The 16,987-nt window shown below is 36.4% G+C and overlaps 1 protein-coding gene across 1 annotated transcript in view; it reads left to right on the forward strand.

Moving 5' to 3' along the window:
- Positions 1-12,048, forward strand: part of LOC105042303 (serine/threonine-protein kinase EDR1) — a 28,350-nt gene extending 16,302 nt beyond the window's left edge. Inside the window, exons 8-13 of the mRNA XM_010919451.4 lie at positions 6,611-6,689; positions 6,820-6,918; positions 7,995-8,063; positions 8,159-8,208; positions 10,982-11,158; positions 11,473-12,048. Of these exons, the coding sequence (XP_010917753.1) occupies positions 6,611-6,689; positions 6,820-6,918; positions 7,995-8,063; positions 8,159-8,208; positions 10,982-11,158; positions 11,473-11,608 (610 nt within the window). The 3' untranslated portion in view covers positions 11,609-12,048. The remainder of the gene's footprint in view (positions 1-6,610; positions 6,690-6,819; positions 6,919-7,994; positions 8,064-8,158; positions 8,209-10,981; positions 11,159-11,472) is intronic.
- The last annotated feature ends 4,939 nt before the right edge of the window (positions 12,049-16,987 follow it).

The raw sequence follows: 16,987 nt of genomic DNA on the forward strand, positions 1-16,987 counted from the left end.
CAGGCTAAAACTATCTAAATTATTTGATGCACAATGGAGGGAGTTGAGGGACAATTGATTCAATGAAACATGTAGTATCTTGCTGTTCATTGTGAACCACCTGCTGCAACTAGTCGTATTTGCTGCAAAATTGATCAGTTTTGCAATTTCATTGAGGGCAGGGCCTTGAAATAACCCATGTTGTATAAATTGTAAACTCTTGGTTGACCATACCATCTATTTACCATGACCAGGCTGGATTTGAAGGGCATGTGTTGGACTCGAGCCAAGTGAATCCTTTTTTTTTCTTTTTAAAGATTTGGAAAACCTGGCATGCATAAAGGAAATATCATTACTGTGTCACTTGCATTCTTGGAAGAGATCAGTCTGGTGGACAATTGATGATGGTACAGCAGTTGTGGATGTGAATCCATGGTAAACTGGGGGAGTATGGAATCTCTGCGAAGTTGGGTGCCAATTGCTGGAATTAGAGAAGACAAAATGGGTATATGGGTGACTTTGGGGCAGCTGGCTGCTAGTTTTAAGAGTGGTATAGCATTTAGAGCTATAATTGGAAGGAGAATTTGGAACAGTAGCAGTGGCTAAAGCTCAATAAGGAGACACTGACAATTGCTGTGGATCTAATTAACCAATAGAAAAACCATTGATGCTGGGACCGTGGAGAGATACTGGGGTACTGATTGTTAAAAACCTTAGCAGGTTGGGAAGCTGGGACTGTGGAGAGATACTGGGGTATTGATTGTTAAAGCTTAGCAGAAAAGTGGGCCTTTTCTGGGCACTGACTCAAGTTGCATATGATATGGTCTACTCTTGCAACTGACACCCAAGCTTTATCTGAGTTCAAGATCAGCAGTGGTTCTTCTAACATTAGTTTCTTGAAACCCAAATGTGCATGCACACCAACCTCGCCATTCTGTCGATTTCAGGCAGCTATTCTATTTTAGCATGAATATTAGAAGCAATGATAGATGATTACTTTGAGAGACCAGTCGTCTTTTACTTATTTGATACATGTTCCAAAGATGGCTTACACATCTTTGACTGCCTTCTTTCTTCCAAAATATATTGGAATTCTTCTTCACTTTGACCATAACCTTGTCATGCTGTTTGATTATGTAAACGAGAGAAAATGAGGAAAGCTGTTCAACTTGGGAGTGACAATCCTTATTTTAAACGGATTTTCCTGTCTTCCCTCTTATTTCATAAACTATTTTTCCAGCACTGGCTGTAAAACATCTGGTTCACTCCTCCCTCTTTCACAAGCATACTAAACTTTAATCTTCATTCCATTAGCTAGAGATTTGATGTTATATCTGGCAGTTATGGTTACACGTCTTTCATGAACAATCCATTCCTTTTATTTAGCAATTGGTAAGTTGTTGATTTCACTTTCAAGTTTTAAAATTTTGGAACCATTCTGCTCAGGTCAAGCCACCAGATGGGTTTCAGTTTGGCAGTTCTAACTGTTTTGAAAGTTTTTCTAGCCAAAAAAAATGCAGAAAGTAGAAATATGCTAAAATATCACAAAATGGAAAAAATATAAATCAAGGTAACCTCATTATTTTAGAATATGTTGTATTGATTAGGATTTTTGGCTATACTTTTCAGTGGTTTCATTTGGAAACTCCCAAAATTTACAATGGACCATATTAAAGGAAACAAGCCATGTTTCAAAGTATGTTAGTGTGATGCATCATTATTGTTCAATGAGAATCTAACATATTATATGCTACTATTAAATTCCCACATGCAATATATGGTTCACAAAAATAATAATTGTTAGGTAAGGTACCATTAAGTTAGTTTATTTAATTTTTTCTATTCTTTTTTGATTGAAATGAATGTGTGAATAGCAAAAAGAAAAAAAAAAAAGATAAAACCTAAAAGTTATAACAAGAAATATAAATAAAAAAGTAGTAAAAAAGATAAAAGAAGTGCAAAAAAGGATCATTCTAAAATATAGTAATTATTAAAATATATAATAAAATAAATAAATTTTTGAAATAAAAATAAACTGAAAGAAACATAAAAATCAGAAAAATAAAAACCTTTATAGTAAAAGTAAAATCACTAGACAGAAATAAAAATCTAAATACATAAAAAATACAGAGTCAGATAGCACAGGTTTTTAAAAAAAGCAAAAAAATAAAAATTTAAAATAATGTGGATGAATTAAAATTAAAAAAAAAGTTTAATAGAACAGAATAAAGCAAAATGTAAAAGTACGTAGCAAAAGAATAATATGGATCACTTAGCAAATGATATAATGAACGAAATACAATATACTTTTATAAAATAGAAAATAAATACAACAACAATGAACTTAACAACAAAGTGATAAAATATAAAATATTTAATAAACTAAACATGTAGAATAAAATCGCAAAACATGAAACAAATACTAAGCATAAAAATGCACGAATTAAATTCCTACCATAAAATAAAATTAAACTAAAGAAACACAATAAAAATTAAAATTGTATAGACAATATTATAAATAAAATAAGTAAATAAGGGGGATATGGTTGGTGATCGGTATTGCTTTGAATTGTGAGGCATGTAGAATATATCGTAGGGGCAGGGCGGAGCAGCGAGGAAAAGGGGGAGAATCTAGCACGAGGGAGGGAAGGCAAGAGATAAGGTTGAGGATGACAATGCTTGGGAAGGGAGTGAGGAGGGAGAAGATGGGGGAAGTTAGGATGCGGAGGGGGTAGGGTGGTTGGAAAAGAGGGAAGTTGGAGAGATGTAAGGGAAAGAGAGGGTGAGGGGATGAGGGAGAGAATATGTGCAAGAGAGAGGGGGATAGAGAGGTGATTGTGAGAGGGAAGTTAGGTTGTATCCTGGACTAGGGAGATCCTCTCAAAAAGAGAGAATTTTTATGTTATTAAGAATAGTAAAAGAATTAACTTTATTAGTTGAGAGTATTTTGAAATTTATTGAAAAACTTGTTGAAGGAGAATTTCATCTAAAATTATGATACACATAATCTATTAAAGAATATACCACAATTTGAAATTTCCTTTTTATGTATAGTATAAATATGTCTATGTTAATTTCTAGTATTGCCAAACCTATGAACCATGGATTCAGGTCCCAGCGGGACGTCCCGTGGGACACCGGGATGGGGTATCATCTCATGTATTGGAACAGACCGTCCCGTTAGCGTCCCGATCGGGACACTTTGGGACATCCTTTGTCCCAAGTGTCGGGACAGACCGGGACGGCAACGCGTCCCGTTCCATGAAAAAATCAGAACGGCTCCTTCCCACGGGATTTAAAGCCTTGCTATGAACAAATAAGAACATAAATAAGAAGATTCTAGAGAGGAAAAGGAGCACTTTATTTATTGATGGATGTTAACATTTTAAATGTAAACATTTTAATGATGACTAAACATTGGAGTTCGTGGATGTTGATGTCATCACATGGGACATGAGTATGACTATGCTATGATAATAACTCGGCATGACTCATGGCTATTTTTTAACATGCATGTAAAAAGATATAAATGTATATATTGCCGTATGCTAGATATTTTATATCCTATTTTTCCAATATTTTCCCTATCGACATATCCATATTTTGTCATGTCCGTGTTTGTCCATGCTTCATAAAAGAAAGATTTGCTGCATTGTCAAGTATATTGACCCATGCTAGTTGTTTCTTTCGTATTTCTTATAAGTTAAATGATCATATTGTCATTGGAGAGCTTATTTTAATGTTGTTTAACTAACACAATCTTGCTTCTCTCTCCGCATGGTGTTTATTGGGATACCAATGTAGTGTTTTCAAGTTCAAGTTACACCTAGTGTAACTTTTATAGTATTACACCTTTTTATATTGGATGAGTCACACATCCATGATTCGAGTGGTTGGATGTGATCTATTACTTCTATATTGCAATACACACCAACAATTATATATTGTAAAGCGCTCTAGTCTATGCATCAAGTGGTCGAAATTGGTCGGTTTAAATAGTATGAGAGAAATTGATGACTTGATACATAGGCTAAGGGTCTCCAAATCACATATTTTTTGTGAATAAGTAGATTGTAGGTAGTAGTTTATATCCAAGGATGACATGGATCCCTATCGTCCAATTCAAAAAAAGGTGTAACTTCATAATTGTTCCACCAAGTATAACTTGATCTTGACCCTATATATGTACACATACATAGACACACACACACATATATGTATATGTATACCTTTCATCATGTTCTTTTGAATTTGAGAGATATATATTCATTTCCTTTTTTAATTAAAGATTCTGCACTACACAGCATTTAATGAACATGAAACCAAATATTGTAGCTGAAAACAATTTGCATGTGTTGTCTTTATTGCACTTGGCATTGTGTTACATCTATTTTACATGTTACAGGAGTTGCTGTTTGCTGCTGCTTTTTTTTGCCTCCTATTCTTATTATTAGTTTGCTCACTATTGGTTATATGAATCATTGAATACTGTTAGAAAGTGAGATGTGTTTTAATCTTAGTATATATTAGATATGTCTCTATAAGATGAATGCTAGATAATTCTATTTTATTATATTAATTTTGTTTTGCATCATTTCTTTGCATAGTTCTCAAGACTTGTGATATGCACTTTAAATCATAGCTAGCATACTAGCATATGCAGTGGTATTAGTAAATTATGTTCAACCATTACTATTTCCATCTTCTGCTCTAAATGTGTCATTTCATCATACTGAGAATGCTTTTTGGGCTTATATGACTGCATCTCTTTTAGAGATGGCAACAGGTTGGTTCGGCCAATATTCATACGCGCCCTGCAATTTAAAACCCTGTATCCATACCTGCCTCAGGTCGGGTCGGGTCGGGTCTGGTTAAGTTGAGTAATGTAGATGGTGTAGGTCAGGTTGGAAAGATAAGATGGGTATGCCAGGTTTGTAAGGAACCCATCATGCAAACATTCTAAAATAATTGTAATTTTGAGAGAGGGGTTTAGATAAAGATTATATCAAATTGGATTTGGGATGGGGCATACCATTACTCATACCCAATTTGAACCTGCTTTGGGTATTTTATCTAGAACTCATATCAGCCTCAAATTCTAATTGGGCCAAATAAAACCCACCCATTTAGGTCGGATATACCGTATATGATGGGTCAGCTATAATTGCCATCCCTAATCTCTTTAGGATCTGCCCCCTTTTCCAATAGGCAATGGCCATGGTTTGACTGGTCCTTCTTGTGAGGTCAAGTTTTGATGCTGGTGAATGTGGAAGAATCACACCTACAACAGATGGCCTTAGAGTCCGTGTATCATTGCTCCTTGTCACATGGAAACATAGGGGAAAAATTAGGAAGAAAAACTTGCATATACTAAGCATGTCTTTTTCTTAATCATAATTATTGCATTTTTTTTATTTTGTTGTGCACCATAATTATTCCTAGTTATTAGCTTGTTTGGATTTTTTTTTTTTTTTTTGCATATCACACCCAAGATTTTATCAATGTGATACACCATCTTTTATCCCTATTTATAAATCAACCCAGATGGAGTTAGCTTGTATCTGTAAATTATCTTAACTCTAATAGATGAATGGATGGTTTTTTCTTCATCATCTCCTGTAACCTTTACAAGTTCGGAGATGAAATCACCCGCCTCCCATTGTCTTTCTCCCGCTCCCTTTCTTCTAAAATTAGGTTTCTTCACGAACTCTGCACAGTCTTCTAGGCCCAATCTCTAAGGCTCCAAGGTCTCATGATTCACTGCTTTCCCTTTCTCATTTCCCAAGTGAAGAGGACCATAGTTGAACATTGTGGTGCATCACAGAGAGGACAATGCTTGGGTGAGGGTGCCTTTAGGAAGACGAACTCCTTGTTGTCGTGGCTTTCCCACCACCGAGTCCTAGAGCCGCCACCATTGGGCTGAGCCGGTGGTGGGCTCTTCCTAACCTCCTTGGGTTCGGCACATCATTGAGACATTTAAGAAATCAAGGCCAACGAGTGATGAGAAATCTTTGGGAAAATCCTTGACATGGAATTACAAGAAAGGTCTAGATGTTTCAAGCTTTTAAGGGAAGCCCATGGATGCAATGTTGAGGTCATATGGGGAGCGGTTGAGCACTAGGAGGCTGCCAAATTGGGAGGGGCCCATTATGCTGGTTGAACCGGTTGTTGGAGAGGTTAAGGACCTTTAGAGGTGGCAGGGCCTTGTGGATCGAGCTCAATTCGAATCGGAGGGCATTGCTGAGGTGGTTGGTAGAGACGTTGACCTTGAGGGGGGATGGGACAGACCAAAAGTTTGCCTGGGATGGAGCTCTCGACAGCATTATTGGAGAGGTCAGGCACTTGGAGATTTGTGATGCCCACAGGAACACCCAAGACACCATGCCACTATAATTGTATTGTAATTTGGAATTGTTGTTGCTCTTTGCTTTGGGTGCAACCAGTCATGTGTTATTTAGACTTCTTTTGCATATCATTTTATAAAAAGCAATTGTACTCTGGTGTAGTGATTGAAGAAGTTTGTTTTTGATCTACTTTTCTTGTAAATACAATTCCACTAATTTCTTTGTTTGTCTGAGGGGCAATTAAGTCAGCATGTCTCATTCATGACTTGTTTCCAATTCAATTTCAGAGGAAGCTTGTACAGAATTCTTCATCGTCCAAATTGCCAAATTGATGAGAAGCGTAGGATAAAAATGGCCCTTGATGTGGTATGAATGCTGGAAACTTGCATGCTCATCTTCTTGTTAACCCTTATTGCAAGCTACTCTCTCTCTCTCTCTCTCTCTCTCTCTCTCTCTCTCTCGGTTGCTTGCTCTTGCTTACTTATTCTTCTCACAGGCCAAGGGCATGAATTGTTTGCACACTAGTGTACCAACAATTGTTCATCGCGATCTGAAATCGCCAAATTTGTTGGTAGACAAGAATTGGACAGTTAAGGTATGCAGTGTTCTTGTCAACCTTGAAACTTCTTTACCTAGTATTTTCCATTCATTTTAATAGCATTTTATTAGCTATTTTGAAGTAATTCTAATGCTAGGTGATGTGAGTCGACTAGAGAAAGGTTTAATTGTTAACTTTTAGTAGTTAGATATGTTTCTTGCAAACATTTTCTCTGATTTGCCTTTGCAAATACCAGCTATGACAACTCTCTTGATTTTGTTCTGTTTTTCTTTTATAAGTATATGATACACTCGAGTTAGATGCTGGGGAAAATTGAATGTTCAATCTATCTGTTTTTGAGTTAGTGAAAAAAAAAAAAATCTTTGGCAAAGTTATTAAGATAACCTGGATTGCATTTTAGTTTCGAAATTAATGAAAATTCACTTAGGCTTTGGAATTACATGCAAAGGTAGTAGCCCACCTGGGCTTTGGGTGTTCTTTAATGGGAAACTAGGTTTTTAATTGACTAGATGTTTAACTTATTTCTTATGAGATATGATGCAATTTCATCATCAAATGAGAAAGTTGGAAACTTTTAGCCTTGAAAGATGTAGAGACACCAGCTTCTGACTTTAGTTGAGGACTGCTCCTTGATAACTTGTTCTAGCTATGAATTGCTCTGTAGATTTAGTCTTGATGGTTGGATTTAAAATTTTATCTAGTTAATTTAGAGGTTGGAATATGATTTTCATCAATGCTCCTGTATTCCCTGCAAATTGCACACCACTGCTTAGCCAGGATTTGGTGAGAGAAGGCCAGTCAGTTAGGGGCCCTCCCAAAAGCAATGTGTTCTTGTGCGTATGTTCACTTGCATTGGTGTTTTGTGCATGTTGGGTTGGGATTTGGTGGACCATGCATCTTGCTACCACTAGAAATCCCGCCGGTACTCATATCTAGGTCTGCCAATACAAGGCTTGTCTTGTTTGTACCATTGCCGACCAAGCAAGTGGTAGTCATATGTACATGTAGCTGTTATAACTAGGTCAATAGAAGTACTTGTATTTTATAAGATGCCACACATAACTAAACATATCAATTTGTATTACATGTCTTTGGTTCCAAAAAAACTGCAGGTTTGTGATTTTGGTCTTTCACGCTTGAAGCATAATACGTTTTTATCATCCAAGTCCACTGCTGGCACGGTATGCAAATATTGTCAATAAAGAAAATTTTCTGTTTGGCTGTTTTATTACCAATGCTTGACTGTATCTTTGCATTGATCTGTTTGATGTTTTAGCCTGAGTGGATGGCACCAGAGGTGTTGCGCAATGAACCATCCAATGAAAAGTGAGTTTCGTATCTAGTATCAATTTTAGGCCCTTTTTTAAGTATGCATTTATTTTCTAATTCTGTCTATAAGTGTAAAAATAGGTTTTTCTTTCAATAAGATAGTAACTTATGATTTTTATAATTTTCCTCAAAACATCTCCAGAAAAGATCCATTCTTTATCTATTTTCTATCATAATGACCGTCTAACACATGTTTGGTTAGGGAAAGAAGGTGAAACAGGGGTCAGTATAAGTTCAGATTCCAGTCTCCCTAGCCCACTTTTTACTGAAACAGCTCTACTAAGACTAGTTCAGGGCTCCACTTATCCAGAAGCAAAGCATTTTGTTATGTTATTGCATTTAGCCTTTCTAAAAGATGCTGTTTACTTGTGAGGTCTAGTAGGACTAGGTAGATGGTTGGTTCTTGATAAGAATGTGATATATATTAGATGAGGTGGACTGGAGGTGATAGGTGCGCCTTTGAGGTATTAGTGATGCAGACTATTTGTTCCCACAAATGGGTTAACGCATCCACCTTTGAACCATGCCCTTAAACCTGGCAAGTGCTATGCCGGATCTGCTTTTGAACCAAGTGTGTCCAAACCACTTCTGCCCAATCCATTGCTGTACCATGCCTATTCACACCCCAACTACTACCGAGCCAAGCCAAAACTGCTCAAGAACCACAACCACCCAAATCATAGGAAAATGGCCTAACCAAGGCCCTAGCTGGGGCCCATGGAATTATCCTCACATGGGGTTTCAAGTGGGGAACTGTTTATTTGAGGCTTAAATTGGTTGATGATGTGCATGAGGATAAATTAATCATACTGCTAGTATAACTTATTGAAGCAGAAGCAGTGGTGGAAAAATTTAAGGATGCGAAGATAGCTGGTCTAATTGTCACAGATATAGCTAGAACTACATTGTGGTTCCGATGAACTCAATAGGCTCATGTAGGTCAGTGTCAACAAGAGAAAGGGTAAACAATTCTGCTAGCAAGCATAGTAACAGTTTTCTTGAAGGATTGGAAAAAAAAAACTGGAATTGTTACTTTTTTTCACTTTGTTGAGTGATTCTCCATATTATTCTTGGATTATTAACTAAGAATGGTTTGATAAATCATATATTTTAGATTTTATTTATGAGTATTGCTACTGTTATTGGTGGTGATGGTGTTTTTACTATTATTTATTGTTCTTCTTTCCCCTATTCCTTTTTCAAATGAATAAATCTGCAAATATTTTTGGTTTCATTTTACTTCAAATTTATAATTGTCTCTTCTTTCTGAATTTTTTGCAATTTTTTAATTCCTCCAAACTTAAAACCTTGGCCCTAGCTGAATGATTCTTGAATGCCAAACTTACCAGTACAACATGCAACAATTTAATCCATTCCGAAATCGGCATCTTGACCTGGCAACTATTCATGAGACACTTGGTATGATATCATGATGGACTATTCTTGGCAATGAAGCTGGGAATTTGCCATATTCATGTTCTTCCTCTTGATTGCATTGTGAGTGTTGATTGAGCTGCTGTGGTAGCATATTATCTAGATATCTAAACATTGCCACAATTAGTGTTGCTGATGCAATGCTGTAGATTGGAGAGTTTGGAGGATTTTGGGAGTGACTGAAGGTTAAGGGACACCATGATTTCTATAACATTGTTAATTGCATAAAATGGACATCCTTTGATCTTCTATAACATGTTTCATCAAACAATGTATATTTAATTTAAAAATTGTGATATACTTTCATAAGACAGGCTTTGCTACTGTTATAACATGTGCTATGCTAGGTATGATGGTGATATAGCAATGCAAGAAATGCTATTTATTCTAATGAAAAGTACATGCTATTTATTCTAATGAAAAATACATGCGGGCATACACACATGCATGTAATCATTAATGGTTGGTATACCCTTAATGTACCACTGTTGCAATTATTGTAATGCAAGTGGTCATGTATGGTACTGTTTAAAACACTTACATAGTACAAAGCAGTCTGAAACTACTACATTGGCTAAATAAAATTAAAGATTCATTCAAGGACGATACCGTACTGCATTGGACATACAGTACCATGCCGGTAAATAGTCTCATACCATACCGCCCCTTGGTATGCCTCACCGTCTCATACTATATTGCATACGGACATGGTAATAGGATGATATTTTATAATACGTTCGAAAGGACAATGTATGTCTGATAAAAAATCATTGTATACTCTTTCAAGACAGCCCTTGCTGCTGTTATAACATGTGACATCCTAGGGTTCAATGGTTATATAACAATGTTATAAATGCTGTTTGGGCTAATGAAATACACATTAACACACACATGCGTATAATTACTAATGGCTGGTATAACATTTATGTGCCACTGTTACAATTATTGTAATGCATGTAACAGTTATATATGGTCCATTATAAATGCTTACGTAGTGCAAAGCAGTATAAAACTACTTCATTGGTTATTATGAAATTAAAGATTCCTTTTGACAATCATGATTTATGAATAAATGGTGAAGGATAGCTACCTTTGTGCCAACAGAGGTACTCCACAGTCTACGTAACAAATGATAATTTGGGATTTTTGAAAGTATCTGTTTAGAAAAGTCTTCGATATTTTGTTAACTTGTGTGGAATATACTTGTAAATTTAATTTAGGCGTTTAACATAGTAGATTTATGGTAGAATAGATGATTCTTCCTATTATTTTGAACAGGGAATGATCCATTTTGACAATTTGCACATCTCATAAATCAAATCTGAAATTTGTACAGGTGTGATGTCTATAGCTTTGGAGTGATCTTATGGGAGCTTGCAACGCTGAGGATGCCATGGAGTGGGATGAACCCAATGCAGGTGGTTGGTGCTGTTGGATTCCAGGAGCGACGGCTTGATATTCCAAAAGAAGTTGATCCTTTGGTTGCAAGGATTATTTGGGAATGCTGGCAGACGTAAGTGGTTAGGATACTATCTAATATTGGAATCATATACCAGAGCATTCTTACTGGAATCAAGGTTGTGGATAAGAATGCCATATGAACAAATGATAAGGAGTGCAGATCACCACTAATAGCTCAAAACAATTCAGTTGTTTCTAGATGTTGAGATGTTAAACGTGCCCTAGGATAATGGCCTTTGGCAATCTAGTTCTAGATGCATTTTGATAACGCCCTGATATAGATTATTGGTACTTTAACCTCTAATTACGGAATGGCTCGTCTGGTTTATAGTTCTTACTAGTGCCTTCAATTGCTTTTGTTAACAGAGACCCAAGCTTGCGTCCCTCATTTGCACAACTGACAACTGCTCTGAAGTCCTTGCAGCGGCTTGTCATCCCTTCCCATCAAGACACACAAAGCCCACCGGTGGCACAAGAGATATCGGTGAACTCTACACCCTAAGATCTTGGTGAACTGTGAATAAAATTGCCGCTGCAATTTTTTAGGGTTGGGTTTAAAAATTGGAAATGTGAATGCTGTGTTTGGTAGCTCTTTGGCTAGTAGTATTCATACAGTCCCCGTTGCTGTCATGCCCAAGATCTGTGGCAGTGACTGTACAGAGAATGGTGTCTAGCATTTCGAAGTCAAAACGTTCGTCTTGTAAAGAGAATTGTGTAGGGCTTTTCGGTAGGTGTGTGCTTGCCGGAAACCGGCCAGCTTTAGTGAATACTACCCCAAATTTAGAGGGGAGGTGTATTTTATGTCAGTGATTGCTTTTTGGGGGGAATGCATATTGATATAAATATTGTCGTGTCTTTCTGCAAATAGTGTATTATTATTATAGTACAAACATTGGACCTTCTTTTCCTTATTGAGAACAAGAAAGAATAATTATTTCTCAATGTGGTCTATCTTGCAGTGCACTACCATGTTCACAAGCAGTTGAGTAAGACCCATTTGGTATGAATGCTTTCCAAGGAGAATTTAAGAAAAGGCAGTTCTTATTTCTTACCTCTTAAACATGTTTCCCCTGTTTGTTTGGGAAGAGTTTTATCTAGGTTAATGCGATAAGTTTCAAGAAATATTGTAGGAACTAGTTTCGATAAATCTATCCTATAATTTTGGTTGAATAGTTTCATAAGGGTTATAAGTGGCCGAAAGGTAGAATATTATTTCCACCATAGTCCTCCATTCTTCTTTATGGTGGTTTGGAAAAAGGTTTTAGTGAGTTATATGCAGGTTCTTTTTATATTTTTTTGAGAAACCTGAACGAACGTGATTATTTGGGTTTCGTATCATAGGGGATTCTTTTTTTTTTTTTCTTTTCTTAGTAAATTGGATGAAATCAATCTTTCGGGAATAGGTACATTCATGAGAATCAAAAAATAAAATATTGAACAATTGAACTAGAATATTCATTGAAAAATCCCATTATATAGATTCTATATGGTTGGCCATATAAGATATTATCCAGTCATTTGTGTTATTAACTTTCCTATAAATTTGTGCAATCTCAATGTACAGCAACATGCCCATCATCTCTCAATAATTTTGTAGAAGTGGATGGAGTCTGGTATTGGCAAAATGTAGATATGAAAGCTGTTTAACAACTGTCAAAAAGTCTCCCTCTAAATGGATAGGGAAGCCCTCAATGTCTATATCAACCTCTCTCATGCCACATGCATTTCCGCCATTTAAACTGTAGCTTTCGAAATGCGGACACCAAGCACCTCTCTTGTACGATATGATCAAAGTTAACCTTAATTATGTAGGAGTCTCTTCAAGTTATGGTGAGTGGCAACTTAAAGTCAGTGCTGTTGTTCCAGGGTGACCTACTGAATGGACATGGGTCAGGACTAATGTATAGCCATGCCTGGAAAACATGGTATAACTTGGAAGTAAAACTACCTTCAGGGTCTATATCCCAATTATTTTTAGTTAAAAACAATTGCTCCTCACAAAGTTCTAATATTTCTATTAATATATAATATTAATAATTCAATTTTTTATAATATTATAATGTCATAATATTTCATAACATTATGCTATATTGTTATATACAAGAGCATACCATTATATCTGACAGTATATAAGTGGTTGAAATGTAGAATATCGTTCCCGCGTTAGCCATTCATTTTTCATTATTGTGGTTTAAAAAAGGTTAAGTGGGTTATGTGCTTCTTTTTTTTTTTTTGAAACCAGAACGAACGTGGTCATTTGGGTTTCCAACTGTATGGGATTCTATTTGTTTCCTTTTTTCAGTCAATTGGATGGATTAAATCTTTCGAGAATAAATATATTTATGAGAATTAAAAAATAATATTTAACAATTAAATTAGAATATTTATTGAAAAATCTCATAATATAGATCCAATATGTTTGGCCATGTAAGATGTTTCCAATCACCTGTAAATATATGCAATCTCAATATGGAGGAACATGCCCGTCGTCTGTAAATAGTTCTGTAAAAGTGGATGGAGTTTCGTATTGCCAAACCGTGGATACAAATGCTTTTTGATAACTATCAAAAAAATTTTCCTTTTAAATAAATATGGGAGCATGTCAACCTCTCCCACGCCGCACACAGTTCTGCCATTTAAATTTTAGGAGATGTTTGGTTGGGGCCATTTAAATTTTAGGTGTTTGGTTGGGGGGGGGGGGGGTCTAGAATCAGAATCGAAGCGATTGATTTTCGTTCTAACTGTTTGGTTGGGAGGAGTCTCATTCCGGTTTCGATTTCGGGGTGGAATGGAGATGACTCAAATCTATATAGAACTCAATCCCTACTCTCCTATATGGATTCAATTTTTCATTCCAATTTCGATTCTGATTTCGGTCACGAATCAGACGCTTCGAAGGATTTGGTCATTCCAATTCCGATTTCAAGCCATTCTGATTTTCATTTCTATTCTGATTTTGGTTGCAAACTAAACATCCCCTTGGTGTTAAAAATCCCGACACTATCTAAACCAATAAAACATCGCTAGCACTCCTGATGATAAAGGCCGCTCCACCACAAGTATTTTTCTCCTGTATGATACCATCAGAGTTAATATTAAGGGGGTGTTTGGTTCGCAACCGAAATCAGAATAGGAATGAAAATCAGAATGGCCAAATCCCCCGAAATATTTGGTTCGTGATAGAAATCAAAATCAGAATCAGAATGAAAAATTGAATCCATAGAAGAGAGTAGGGATTGAGTTCTATATAGATTAAGCCATTCCCATTCCATTCCGGAATCGGAATGGGACTCCTTCCAACCAAATGATTGGAATAGGAGTCATCCATTTCGATTCTGATTCCAGACCCATACTCTTCCCAACCAAATACCCCTTAATTATATAGAATTCTCTTCAAGTTAGGGTGGATGGCAAATTAAACTCATTGCTATTTGGTGATCTACTGAATGGGCATGGGTCAGGACTGTTGCATAGCCGCTACGCCTGGAACACATGGTACAACTTGGAAGCAGAATCATCTGCAGGGTTTATATCCCTATTATTTTTAGTTAAACACAAATGCCGCTCACAAAGTTCTAATATTTTTTTTAATATACAATATTGATAATTGAATTTTTCTATAATATTATGACCTCATAATATTTTCATACATTATGCTATATTATTTTGTCCAGGAGCATACTATAATATTTGATAGTATATATATTTTATGTATAATAGTATAACAATGCCATATTATATATGTAGTTTTCAATGCAAAATAAGTTATATATAATAGTACGATACTATATCATATTATATATTTATGAGTTTAATATAATACCGTTCTAGCATAATAAGATATAATCAATATACAGTTCTAGCATAATAATATAATAAGTAACTGTCCATTTATCACCAAACGGCTTAAGAGCAAAGGCATTTGTTGATTCCAGTATATATATATATATATCCACAAACAAATCCAAGCGCACTTCCTATTCAAGCATTATCTAGTAGAGTGGTTTCAACCACCTAACATATCTTTGTTGTAACTTATCCTCGTGTTATTAAATGATGAGGGGCAAAATGCATTCCCTTTACAAACTACGCCCTGAGTTAAAATACAAACATTGCAAGAGGGAGAAGGTACAGACTCGTGTTTGCCGACTCAAAGCCAAAGCCCTTTCAGAGGAAGAAGCAGGTCTCCTGGTTAATATGGTAAGACAATGAAAAGGGATGGAGCCAAAATAATTATCAAATGGCTATCTTCTGCAGAATCTCTGACGGTGAGAAGCATGGGGGATTTTGGTTGCTGGTCACTGGAAATGAAGCTGCCAAAGCTAGAAAGAACATGTACCGATGCTCAAAACATCATCATATTTTTAAGTTGTGCCAAGACATAATATCAATCTATGTAATCTATTGGTGCATTAAACCAGTTTCGAGATATGTGACATCATCATACGAGTCAAAAAGATATCAATCTTAAAGCATCAAATCTCAGCATACCAATTTATCTGTTGACAGATTCAGTTCGGTATTTTATCGATCTGAATAAAAGACATCTTTATATTCTATCCGGACGACGTCTCAACTGACAAAAAAATATTCAGATCGGATATCTACCGACCTGAACCCTGATACCTTTTTTATCTGGGATGAATATTATGGCATCTCTATTTTACTCCGATCATCTACTGAGGTGAGTTATTATTGTGACGGACTTAACTGTTATGCAAAACACTCACGATGACTTCCTCAACCCGACCACAGCTGGCCACAATCTCATATCCAGCTCATATGTACAGCTATATGTTAACTCACTTACAAGTGGCTCTCTAACCACCTAACAAACTCCTCTAACGGCCTAACAAACTCTGTAATGATCTTCTCAGTCCCTCTACAAATAGAAAGCCAGAAATCCTCCGTCGGTAAGTTCTACTCTTGAAAATTAAAAAAAATTATGTCAGTAGGAAATTAAGCCAGACCCTTGGCTCCTACCTAGTTTTCCTTCGGTTTCATTCAATTTCTCTTATTTTTTCACTCTTTTCCACCTCTGTTTTCAAGGCTCAAATTAACTTAAGCATCGGAGGGTCAGGAACCGAAGGATTTTCATTCGGTTTCTTAATTGATTTTATAGATTGAAGGAGTTTTTGCCAAATCACAAGGATTGCTCTAGCTCAATCTCACCCAAGTCGATCCACTCTACTCCAGATTTCGAGCCCTGTAGCAATAGATTGGCGCTAGAGGAAAGGTTCTCTGATTTCTTTTATGGAAAAGATGGTCAAAGTACGAGCTCAGCATCCCTCTCCTTTTGCTCCAGAAGGAGCACCTGAGTGCCACCTTGTTCAACAAGTCCAAACTCTGATAGCAGCTGTTCAACAACTTCAAAAGAAGGAACAACCGTCTAAAGAAGTTCCTCCCTCAAATGCTTTGTCTCAGCATAGCCCTCAACCAGCCCATCAAGATGAACATCACATTGATAAGGCTGACAGTGAATTTGCCTCCAGTTCTTTAAAAGTTCAAAAAGAGGATGACCTGGAGCACAAGGTCTTGGATCTTGAAAAGTATTTGATGGAGCTCCAGATAGGAGGTCGATCTTAGAATAAAGATAGTTTCAATCTCCGATCTCCTTTTTCTCATAAAATCTTAAGTGAACCCATTTCAAATCGATTTAAGATGCCTACCATCGAATCTTTTGATGGCTCTTCTGATCCAATGGATCATATCGAGGGTTATAGAGCCCTTATGACTTTACAAGGAGCCTCCGATGTCCTATTGTGCATTGCTTTTACTGCAACCCTCAAGAAGACAGTGAGGGTTTGATTTTCTGGACTCACGCAAGGGTCCATCTCTTCTTTTAAGCAGCTTGGGAGACTGCTCGTCACTTATTTTGGCA

The sequence above is a fragment of the Elaeis guineensis genome, chromosome 3 (genome assembly GCF_000442705.2).
Source record: "Elaeis guineensis isolate ETL-2024a chromosome 3, EG11, whole genome shotgun sequence".
Classification (NCBI taxonomy): domain Eukaryota; kingdom Viridiplantae; phylum Streptophyta; class Magnoliopsida; order Arecales; family Arecaceae; genus Elaeis; species Elaeis guineensis.